This window comes from Platalea leucorodia (genome assembly GCF_965183815.1).
Source record: "Platalea leucorodia genome assembly, chromosome: 3".
In the NCBI taxonomy this organism is placed as follows: Eukaryota; Metazoa; Chordata; class Aves; order Pelecaniformes; family Threskiornithidae; genus Platalea; species Platalea leucorodia.
Window position 1 is genome coordinate 44,298,176 of NC_138825.1, and position 12,859 is coordinate 44,311,034.

The following is a 12,859-nucleotide window of genomic DNA, read 5'->3' on the forward strand; positions in this document are numbered from 1 at the left end:
CCTATAGTGCCAGTACAGACTAGATACGAAGAACAGCTCATGAGACACAGTACCTCCTGAGACCATGCTACACAGCTTCCTGCCAAGCAGTTCAGAAACAAGGCCATGAGGTTGTAATGTCTTACAGCTCTGATGCCTATGCACATTTATGTATCTTTAATATAATATAGGATTTTTTACCTCTGGGGTTTCAACTTGTTTCAAGACTGCTTGAGTCTACCTACAACACAAGGGACTAGGAAGATGCTTTCTCCAACCCTTCTCACACATACACGGGTGACCCTTCCACAAGACAAGTCAGAATCCAGTGCTCCTACATTGTAATATGAACAGTGATACCACTTACATTTCTCAACACCAAAAAACGTACTGCCAGATCACTTAAGTGTGATGATAATGTCAAATCAATCTGACAAGTATGGTGAGAGACTCAGAAGAACGTAGTGAGACTATAAGGAGGTCCAGCACTGGAAGGGGAGGAGGTGGGAAAATGAGAGAGGGGAACTGCAGACTGCCTTTCCAGCCACCTCACACCAAAAGAGCAATGGAGCGGGGAAGGCACCAGCTGCTCCCCTGCTTGAAAGTCACCTCCAGCCTTCCTCAAAAAGTGGAGCAGCTGTGGCTGCCTGGGGGCCCACTAGTGTTCTGGGGAAGGAGCAGGAGGAACTTGGAGCAGGAGGAATTTCCTCAATTTAACGTCAAATGCCAGCAGAGGTGCCAGCAGAAAATGGAGTCGCTCTGCTACTTAGAAGTTGCCTGAATCCAGGGGCAACTTTTACAGAACAAAGCAGCTGCTGGCTCTGAGACTTAAGATACATGTTAAATTGCGGTAGTATGTGACACAAGCTGTCATTTGAACCTATGGAATTAACAAATGTGGTAGGAGATGTGTCACCCATCACTAGTCTATACTTACTTTGCTAGTGTGATAATCCAAGTTTATATATGAATGGCTTTTTTCCCCACTTTCCCCTTTGGGTCCTATACTAATTTTCCAGAATTCTTACCTCACTTTGCCTGCCTTCCATGAATTATTACTATCTTATTGGTCCCGAAAGAACTCGTCTATTCAAATCTCAAAACCAAACTCTTTCAGCCAAAAAAGACCAAACAGCAATTAGCACATGTTGCTACTTCTCTGTCCTCCCTCCTCCTCAGTCAAGTATTTCATTGTATTTTGATCAGATGTCTGATATGTATATACGGTAAAGAAGAATTTCTTCAAATGTAAAATAAATTAGTTTAAATACTCAGGAGGCATTGCTGATTGTCAGGCAATCAATTCATGGATTTACATAATCACTACATCATTGTTTTGATTTACATATCCATATGGGCACACAGACAGAATGAAAGAGCAAGAGCGGGAATTTTCTATGTTGTGCCTCAGGAGAATTTTCAAGTGATTTGCCAGCTTGGGTTTCTCATTATCTAGTGCTAGCATAAAACACAAAAAAGACATGTAAAAGACAAGGAAAAATATCTAAACAGAAGGAAAACAAAGTTGCTAAATGTTGAAAAGCATCAGTGATGAAAAAATACTGATTCATTCCTATCATTTTCCTCTACAGGTCAATAGAAGACTTCATTATTTTCTTCATACGGCCCGTTTGCTCTGGGAGGAATACAGTTCCTACACCTCACATACGCAAAGCCACAGCTTTTTGGGGAAAAAGGTCTTGCTGACCTATGAGGACAGGAAAGGAGAAAAGGGAAAGGGAAGGGGAAACTCCCCAGGGAAAAAGCTAAGCAAAGCAGTGTGGCAAGTTCTCAAAGGTTTTAATTTCGTTTTTTTCTGCTTTGGCTTTATTTCTTTTTTTTATTCTAACCTTCTTGTAGCAGATTCACAGATCATTTGGCCTTTAATATTTCTCCCGCTCCGCCGAAAAGCAGTACAGAAGTGTTTCCTATTAACAGGATACTTATCTTTTGTGGTTCTCCATATCTCAGTTCATTTCATTCGGGATGCAATTACCTTACAAATGGAGTTACAGCACATTTTTAAAACTTAAGGGAAAACTTCTAACTTCTGGACTGTGAATGGCTCATAAGGACTACTTTCACGGCTTTTGCTTTAGCTTCTTGACTCTCTCGTCTCATTTCATCACCAGTGGAGAGAAAGACTCTTCCACAAGGTAGATCAGAGTAGATAAACTGGGCTTCTGCTCAGCATCACAGTTAAAGGTGATCACCTTTCTCTTCCACGCCACAGACGGACCAAGGAAGTCAGCCTCAGAACAGTAATGATGGCTTTAAAGAATATCCTTGGCTCCTTAAAAATACTAAATTGCACTTTGTACTGATGTCCCACAGGAATGGCAGTTTAATCTTTGTTTTGAGGCCCCATTTTAAATTCCAGTTGGTCCCCTTGGACCTACGTGCTCTTCACCACTCAGCATGTCAGATAATAAAACATGATCCTCAGCAGATTTAGATACAAAATTTTCGTGCTTTGGAAATTAAAAAGTATTCCAAGCATCCATGTAACTCAGAGAATGCCAAAACAGATGGATGCAGGAAAGCTCATATGCCCCATGCTCACACATAGGGGCAGTGAGTTAAGGGGTTAAGGACTTTGATAACAATACAAGCTTAAGGAGCCTGTGCTTTGCCTCCTTGCTGGCATTCATTCCACCTTCACACTATAATGACTGCCCAGTCGACAATGCTGAAAAATGCAACAAAAGGAAAAAAAAAAAGAGGCGAAATGTGTTTTAAAACCAGATCAGATTGCTGATCCAGTCTCCAGCATAGCTACAGAAACAGTTGTCAGCCCAAGTGATAGGGTAGGGCTGTGAAGTGTGGGAGCAAGTATGCAGGACAAGGGGGCACAGGGACTCTTTAAACACATACTGGTGCCAGAGGTCCCACACTGTGAAACTATACCCAGTCAGATGTGATACTGCATTGCTGCATCAGCACAGCACTGTGCCTTAGATAACAAATTTAGTAGAGGGGATGTGGTAAACTTAACACGGCACTAAGCACGTCTGGGCCAGAGCTGGCTTTGTGTTCAGCCTGTTTAGAGTAGGAGTGGCAGGCACACGAATCTATCTGCTCCTGCCCACATGGATGCAATCTAATGTGTGTTAGTAGCCATACTTGACATAGTGCAATGTCTTACAATGACAGGATCCTCTCTGCATCTGAGCTGTGACAGTAGCAGTGGATTTTTCTCCTCTGCTTCCACCCAAGAATTTAAAACTTTTTTTTTAATGCTACTAAATTAATTTTTGCTTCTAATCCCTCCATTTTACAGATCGAGAATTCCAGAAACGGGTAATAAAAGCCTGCATCACAGCCAAGAATGTCACCTTAACGTCCTGGTTTACTAACTATGGCTTGCTGTTACATGCAGGAAGAAATATTGAGTGCACAGACAGACATCACCTTGCAGCAACTGACTGACAAGGTGGAAGAGGTTACTGCCTCTTGTTCCTGCCTCCCTTCCAGAGGGAATTACCTATTATCACGGAGCATCTAACCTCATGCCAGTTGCTGCCAAGGAGAACAGCAGGGTTAGTTTAAATGGTTTTAATGGCTGATCTGAGCTATCCCAGATGCTTTGCCTTCAGGTGATATAGAAAGTGCTCAAGTGCTGCTCCCTAGTCTGAGCACCCTGGCAGCAATGAGCAGCAATAAGCAGGGCAAAATGAGGGAGTGCAGAGCACTGGCCTGCTCTTTTCAGGAGCAGATATGAGCTGATGTATCTTGGTTTAAATAATCCAGCCTTGCTTGAAGAACCTAGGTGTGAAAACATTAGTACATTGTGCAAACTGTGATCAGAGAGAACGAACACTCTGTCCCACAAGATACTCCTTCGGTACACTCTTGGTTTTGGTCAGGAAGCCTCAGAGTCCCAGCATGGCATGACAGAAACTACCATTCATTTGCTCCACACTCTGTACTCTCAGTATTTCTGCACCAGCTATCAAACAGGCTTCTGTATTCTTAATTTTCATTTCCACACATAAATTGTCTCTTCAGTACCCTCTGCTGTCCGTTCAATGCCATGTTGCTCTCAGAATAACCTTAACTGCAGAGGTTTAGGGTACTGGCATATTTTTCCATCCCACTTCATTTAATTGAGCAAAGGGCCCAGCTGCCCCTGACTGCCTGTACAACTGATGGAGGGAGCCAGGCACCTCTGAAATGCAGTAGAGCTCTTCTGAGATCTGAAGTGCCTTTGGGAATTGCCAGTTTCTCCCCACTGATGATATATTCCTCAAAAAAGGTCTCTGTTATGTGCCTAGAGATAGATGGTATGGATTGGGACTCAGATGGCCCACCCAGTTCAGTCTCAAATGAATAAAGGGTGAGTTCAAACAAATGCTCTGCCCAGAGAACACAATTTCTTGGGATTTTTGAGTCCTAGATGTAGAAACTGAACACATTTGGTGAACGGTATTTGAGGAAACAAGCAGGCTCAGTCAAACCGTTGTGGAACCAATGAATGCTGATAGATCTCTCTGTTACTTCTACAGATGCCCCTGCCCCACCTAATGAATCTTCCTGCTCCAGCCACAGTTACAGTAAGCTCCCCAAGATCAAGGTTTGGAAGCCAGAATAAAGACATGTATAAGCCTGGAGAAATCAGAAAACAGGAAGAGAAGGCTCATAAATAGATCTAAAAAGGCGTAGCAATGTGAATAGAATATAGCTAGTGCTTCTCACCATGGTACTGAGGTTACAGCCAGAGTTTTGCTCTAAGGACGTCAGAGGCTGCCCCCAGAATGGACAGCACATCATTGAGGCTATGGAATCAAAAGTAGTTGGATATCATGCTAGCCCCATCACTCTTTTGTATGGTAATGGCTATGCAAAGCATTATGCAAATACCTCCATGAAGCAGTTAGTTCTAGACAGACCTTTGCCCTTTTTAAACAATTAATTGAATCTCATAGGAGGCATAGGTTCACTTGCAGTGGGAGCCTGCCTTCTTTTGCTCAGAGTTTACAGCTATCAGCATTTAGCTAGCCAACTGCATTTTTTTATTTAACTACCTGAACAACAGAACAATAACAAAGTAATAACTTTAGTAAATATCATCCCACTTTCTTCATATGTTCAGTCTCTCCCCAGCTACCATAATTTCTTTTGATCACTCCCTTAACTCTACATCTGAATTTTAGAAACACAGCTGCCATCCACAGTCAGTCTTATAATAAAATGGGAGTAGGTCCCAGCCACCTGGTAGTGATGTCAGCCTTTGTCTTGTCTGAATAATATCTCATAAAGATAAAAAAAGATCCCAGATTGGATAAAGCACACCCTAGAATCCAACCTGATTTCTACAGGAGTTCCTTATTTTTAATAATGTATAGGAAAAACGTAATGCTCCGAATGAAGAAATTATCTGAACACCCACTGAAACACAGATAATTCAATTTAACTTTGGAGATAAACTAATCTTAGAGCCCATTTATACCCCTATCCCTCTCCAGGCATCCACAAATTTCTACCTCTCGTCCTTTCACAGAAATAGGTGAGCAATCAATATTAAGCGATTTTTGAGGCACCCATATATAGAGAACAGCCCACGCAATTTGGCCAAGGGTCTCTGTCAGACTTCTTTGCAATGTGAATGCCTAGGATCCACGTAAGGTGCATTGTCAAACTCTGCCACATACCTTCTGCACCAATTGACACAAGTTTCACTCCTTTGCTGGCGATATAATCCAGAGCTTTGTTGACATTAGCAATTTTATGGAAGCGCATCTTCCCTCTGTCTGGTTTCGGTAGTCTTTCCCCTGCAGAATAACAAATTTAATGTGTTTATTGTTACATACACCTGGCTACAGAGACCCAACTGATTAGAACTCAAGAGTGAATGTGCCCTGAACGCTGTCTAAAAGTTAGCAGTTATTTTAACAGGTTTTTTTCTGAAAGAATGTCAAATGGCTTTGAACAAAACCCTGAAGAGAAAATTCAAATGTTGAAACATCTGACTTAGATCTTTCTGATATAGCAGTAAAACCAGAGTAAAATTTTTACGGTTGCCCTAAACATCTGGAAGATATGTGAGTGCTTCCTGCTACTCAACTTCTCGTTCATTGCTACTGTCTGTTTTAGAGTAGCTGAATATTAAGACAGCAGGATGTTCTCAGAGCTCATCACCCTTACCTGCTTGACTGTAAAGAGAGGCTGGACTCTATCCAGCAGATTAACCATACCATCCTTCCATGTCTGAGCAAGAACAATGGCTTTTAACCACCTCATCCAGTACAGAGGAGCAGCTAATTTCAGAGCATAGGCTGTTGTGTTTGAATGAATTTATCCTTCAAAATTATCACAAAGAAGAATAATTTCTGAAAATATGACTCTCCATTTCATGAAGAGTGAGCGTTTGAAGATCCTCTTTCCCCAATGAAATCTCCAGCAAAAACGTAAACTGTCTTTTCCATAAAGACGTCTTAAAAATCTTCTTGCCCTTTTTCACCTTTATTGTGTGTCTGAAACTGGAGCTATTCCTTTCCCGTTCAGGAGCATTCTGAGTGTACCTTGGGGACTGCCCCTCTGAATAACACATAAAAAGGGGTGACATAGTGAGTTTACATCGGTTAGTCAAAAAGAGTTCTTGGATGTTCTACCCTTCTGCAAAATGAAACCTTTTACTTGTGACTAAATATTGATCTAGTTTTATTTAGGCACTCACTTTTGAAAGCATTGGTCCATCCAATAAAGTCATTCAAAGCAAAGCAGAACTCTTATACTAAAAGTGGAATAAAATGAATTTGTAACCTAAGTGTAAAGGCTTTTTAATTGTTAGGGGCTAAGACCAGGTTCTCAATGTTTGTGGTTTGTCCAACAACACTGTGATGTCCCTGATACACTGTGATATCCTGGAATACAAGCACAAACCAGAAGATTTTGGAGATAAGGAAAAAGCATAGCTTTTTTTTCCCTCCCTTTTGTTTTAGAGTGTGTTTCATCTCTCACTTTTCAGCCTACTTAGAGTTTGTGTTCACTGTTTTGAATTGTTAATAATTTTTGTTCTTTTAAGAGTGTTTCAGTGAGCATGCTGTAAATATATAGCAAACTTTATTTTAGCCAACCTGAGATAACTTCCAAGAGGAGCATCAGTTTGAGGCCGTTTCTGAAGTCCTCCTCAATGTTCTCAATCTGCGTGCCTGCTTTCCTGAGGTGGGAATTGCACCAGGCTGTAAACGTCTGTAATAGTAACAAAAAAAAAAAAAACTTATCAACAAGGCATTTCCCAAAACAACTGCTAAGCTATCTGAGTAAACACTACACCTGAGATTTTCACTATTGCCTTAGAAATTTGGATGTCCAACTGCCATTCATTTTATATACATCACCGAGTTCAAAATTCTTACCCCAGATGTTCATGAAGATGCAAAGAATTGCTTGATTAGAAGCAATATTGTGCTGGATTCTGCTTGTAAATGTGTCCCCAAAACCAGATCTACACGTGAAGGTAAAATTTGTCTAATAGTTATTACTACACTTAACATTTTATGAGCACATAATTTTATCTTGGGACTTATCTGTTACATATTCTTCCTGAAAATAAAGATTGATATAGTATAAAGGAAGCTGTGTGACAGTAAAATGTAGGCAATACAAAGCACAGAAGCAAAAACTCCTACTACTTGAATTCATGCCATGGCAAACAGTTCTTATACAGATCATCTATGCCAGGGACAAGTAACATGCGTTTCTCACAGGCAGGAAGTTGTGAGAGCACTCTTCAGGATGAAGCAACTGAAGAGAGACTTTATACAGCACAGACACCAGCAAAATTGCAGCTGCTCCTACTTGTAACTACAGTGAGAAACATAATGCCTTTTCAAAACATGGACAATTAGAATGGATTTTGAAAGTTTACAATAATTCAAGCACAGTAGTTTCACATTCAGACCCTGCAGATATGGCTTGCCTTACCAAGGGTTTTATTTTTAAACTGTGTTATATAATTTTCAGAAAACTACCACAACTTTGTGAAACACACAAATGCAGATACTTAAGTTTGCAGGGCAAAAATGGTCACAAAAGCAACCATGAGCATTTCTCTCTCCATGGAGAACAGCCAAGTCCGCTTTTACTTGGAGAGATGAAAAGCAGAACTAACTCCATTGATCTACAGACATCATATACACATTACCTTTTGTATGAATGAAATCAAAACATAGGCTACTATAAAATTTAGTAGTTAAAATTAGTCTGTTTTCAAATATCCACTACTTCTCAGCCTTCTGACAAATCCTCCTTGCTTTTCAGTGTCTTTTAAGATATATAGAGCAAGTTTGTATTTACTAGGTATTTCACCAGGTATTTAACTCTGGGTATATAACAAGGCCAGACATTTTGCTAAGTTAGACTTCAGCTACTTAAAATTGTCAGATATTTGGAATTTCCCTTCCTTTGCTATTTCAAATTACCATAGTTTTAAAAACATTTGATGTAAATAGTTTAAAAACTAAAATATATCCTAAATCCCCATTGCCAGTATGAAATTTCCTTTGGCCTTCTTTTTTCTTGCCTGATTTTTTTAGACTCTTTAATTTCTGATGTCTCAGAAACAGAATAAGAAAGGCCAGTAGATGACGGCAAAAAATTTCCCTGGAACTGAATCTTGGAAATTCTAGACAGATTTCATACCTTGAGAAGATATGGATTGAATTTTCAAAAATGGTCTACTCTTAAAAATGCAACTTTCTGTTAAAGAATAACATTTTGATTGTTGGGTTTGACTCAATTTATTTGAAGAATTTATGTGCAGCTTGCCGGGCTCTATTCTCAGAGCTCCTACAAGGAGCAGCCTGCTAAACTTTAGTTTTATCGACTTCTCCTTTCCAATTGAAAGGAAGAAGCAAGAACTGCTATGGATATGGGGGAGCTGTGCAGTGAAATCCCTAATTCTAGATACCCAGAGAAAAGAGGAGAGAGAAGACAGTATTGGAAGTGGTTCTGGGCAGGGGTCCTGTTGACCTGCAGAGGATGAGTTGCAGGTAGAGGCATAAGAAAGTCGTTCTGTGTGCAGATAGAGATAAGTATGGCTGCAGCTGAAGTATCTCTGCAAACACATTTGTTTTAATAAAGGGATGTTAGCTTGAGAAGCAGTCTTTCAGGAAGGTAAGACTTTCCTCATTTTAAGGTAACGAGCTTTACTGAGCTCATGGGAGACCTGAAACTAGAGTGTATCAAGAATCACAACAGAGATACTAGGCACGTCTACCCTCAGGGCTCAACATGATGGAGTCTTAGGATGGTATTTGATTCGGATCATTATAGGGTTAGGATCTAGTTTATAATTTGTCTGCCTCAAGCAGTATCTTGTTCTAGTGATATGCATCTAAAAAGGCTTAGCACCACATTAAGTCATTTGCAAATACTAAAAATTATAACAAGCATCCTTGGAAGGAACAATATTACGGTAATACAGAAAAAAACAACTGAAAGCACTCAAGGGTAAATGCACATGAACCTTGCATGGCAATTTGGCAATAAATATTAGAAAGCTGAACCAGTAAATTAATGAGCCTCTCATGAATTAAGCTTCAGTGATGGATATGTGCTTATTTGCAGATGCTATTGCAGTTTGTAGAATTGTTTCAAGCACACCATGCTAAACTCAAAGAGGAATTTGGAGAAAAACCTCAGCCATTTCCATCTCTTCTTTTAGACATTTATGGTGAATGTTCTGACCTTGTACCACTCAAGTAAATGAGTTTTCCCCATTTTTCATTTAATTAAGAGTTTAATAGCAATGACCCCACCAGTTGAGCAGTCTTAAAATACAGATCTGATTCCTACTGTGAAGAAAGCTACTTCTCACCTAGTTTCTTACGAAGAAATGGAACCTGGCACTTCTTAGCTCATATATGCATATATATATATAAAGCAAATCAGAATTTTGTCCACTGTCCAATATCTCACTGTGGTCCTCTACTTCGCCTCTACAACACCTGATTCAACTTACTGGATGCTGCACTGATAGACACAAAACATAAATTTTATCCAAAGATCCCAAAGTTTTCAAATAATTTAAACAGTTTCTCTTGAAAACAGACATTTTTACTGCACTGAATTTGCTGAGACACTCTCTTCTCAATCTTGTTCATTTTATGAAAACACTAAGCAGTCGATGTTGCTATGACAGAAACAAGGAAAAGATGCTACTACTGCTGAGTCAAGCTGTTTTCAATAAATAGTTTGACGACAGTCACTGGGTTTATGGGCTGCCTTTTTATATATAAATAACCTGCAGGTTGTTTAAGATTCTTTCCAGTAGTATTGGGGTTTGTCACTGATGTTGTAGCATTCTGAAGGATAAACTTGGAATTACTTACAAAGCCTCCATTCATGAGATAAGTTCTGCTGAAGCACTCTACTGTGCATGGATTCTTTATCTACACTATCTGTATCTAGATAGTTTAGATTATCTTCTGCATCCAGAATAAGAGATTTAGATCTTTTATCTAAATTACAGTTTCTCAGAGCTTTCTGTTTTACCAGTGCACCAGGTCACGAAATGGTGCTACCCCGTTATGACAGTTGTCTTGTGCCTCATGGAAAGTGTCACTGCAGTACATTACAGCAGACTCTCAGCATGTGGCTTCATAGCCTGGTGCCTTCCAAACTGGCTTATTTTCCTAGGACTAAACACGGTTATAGGAATGCTACTTAAGGAAGTGTTTACTATGTTTCAGTGATGCAATCCATAAGTGACTGTATTAAAGCTACTGTAAAACTTAACTTGCAAATTTTAACAGTTTCCACAATCAACATTTTATTTAATCCTCGTCCTTCTATTCTTATTGTGATACCACTTGTTCTCACTGCTTTGGCTTTAACTAACAGTTCTATTCATAGTTATTAAGAAACAATTCAAAGCACGTTTAAGCCCTGGAGATCAAGATACAGCCAGCATATAGTACCCTGCAAATTTGTAATCCACTGGGATTTAAAAGCTATTAAATGACTTAGACAAAGCAAATTCCTTTTTCTGCTGAGCTGTACAGCACATTTCAGAGTATCAGATTGCCCAGAGAAACAAGGCAGGACTGAAGGCACCAAGCCGAATACCAGGAGGGATACAAATAAGTGCCTAGAAAGCTACACATTTCTTTTTAGAATTTATTTGCCATAGGTGGCTCTACAAATTTAAAAAAAATAAATTAAAAAAAAGAATTCTCCTTTCCAAAGTTGTTACTACAAAAGAAACTTTGCTGACATTCTTAGATAAGAGACCACAGAACAGGGGACGCAGGGCAGGAAGCCAACAAATGTGCAATCCCACAGGTAAATGTTCTCTTAATGCACTATTAATGGTCTTCTGCTGTCACAGGTCTATTTTGGAAAAGGTAACTGCAGAAAAGGGAGCACAGTTTATGTTCTATGCCCACTTGGCCTCATTGTGAAGACTGCCAATAGCATATTCTCCATAATTTGGATTCATTGATCTGTGATGGCAAAGTGTGTACCCGAGAAAAAAAAAAACCTTACCTGGTAATTTACTCAGGCCACTTAGTTTCACAAGCCCTTGACAAGTAGAATTGCAACCAAGGGACAGAAAAAGGAGATATTCCTAATCAATTATTAATCAACTGCAGCTAATGCCAAAAAATAATAGGGTATGCCGGCTCTGAGCAAATATTTTTACACACGCACAATGAAGGACATGCTTGGATGGAAAAAGTGATAACTCTGAGAGCTGAATTGTCCTATACTCCTGAGAAAACCCACACGTCCTTTTTATGTGAGTGTAATGATAACTTACTTCTGATAGTGCTCCAAAGCCAGAAAACAAGATGCTATAATAACAAGTTTCATATGTGCATGCGATAATAGGGATAAAGAGAATTGAGAAAGCACCAGTTACCACCCTCTCCAATACTGTTACCCATCGGTGGGTCACAAGACAACTTGTTCCACCTGCTGAAGATACAGGGTAAATTTCTAGCTTGGCACTGACAGGGAGTCCAAAATGTACATCACCAAAACAGCACCATAACTTGCATGAGGACATGTACAGGAGATACACTCCACAAGTTCAGGAAGATATATTTACTTGCACTCAGAATTTAAACTGAGAAGTGGATCCAGCCCAATAAAGGACTGGAGACTCATATCCTATTTAGTACATATATCTCGTACCAAAGGTTAACACTGCCTTTCACTCTCTCCAACTCAAATCAATTTCTGTCTGCTGTAATAGTTACAATATTTCTTTAATATTTTAAATAATAAAATATTTTAAAAAGTAATATTGATTTCAAAAGGCACGTGTCTGCTTGTCTGTACCCCTACCAGAAAGGCTACTGGCCCACGAACCATTTGTTTTTTGAGTTTCTAGCCTTTCTGTAACATCCGCATAAGAAAATATACACAAAATCCAATTTTAACCTATGAATTATGAAAAATACTGCAGTAATAGGAAACTTAATACTTTCTGTGTCTGTTAAGTAAAGCAGAAACACAATTCATTTTAAGTGGACCTTGAATTCTAATACCCAGAGCAGAACACACCTGAAGAAAATTAACTTCAAATATGAACATTCAACACATTTGTTTATATACATATGTGTTATCCCTAATTATCTCAGTCTGATAGAGTTGTTTCTTAAAACTCTGCTATATAGCCCTTCTTCCAAAGTATTTTTCCTCTCTACTTGTGCTAGCTGAGGCTCTTCATTACTTCTAGGCTAAATGGGATGCAGTGATTCACTCTGTAGTTATACGGGACATTACTGGGCTCTGAGTGCATGGCAAGGGTGTTACAGAAAGAGCTCTGCCAGAACATTCCCACTAGGCCAGACTGAGGTTTCCCCTTGAAGAATTTCCCATCTGTCTGTTATCCATGTTTTAAAATATAAGTTGTGAACCTGCAACGTGA

General features: G+C 39.5%; 1 protein-coding gene across 10 annotated transcripts in view; it reads right to left on the reverse strand.

Moving 5' to 3' along the window:
* Positions 1 to 12,859, reverse strand: part of ACTN2 (actinin alpha 2) — a 70,158-nt gene that overhangs the window by 37,855 nt on the left and 19,444 nt on the right. For all 10 annotated transcript variants that reach the window (XM_082305686.1, XM_082305687.1, XM_082305681.1 and 7 more), the window contains exons 2-3: positions 7,056 to 7,170; positions 5,631 to 5,750 (exon numbers count right to left, since the gene is read on the reverse strand). In XM_082305686.1, coding sequence (XP_082161812.1) covers positions 5,631 to 5,750; positions 7,056 to 7,170 — 235 coding nt within the window. The remainder of the gene's footprint in view (positions 1 to 5,630; positions 5,751 to 7,055; positions 7,171 to 12,859) is intronic.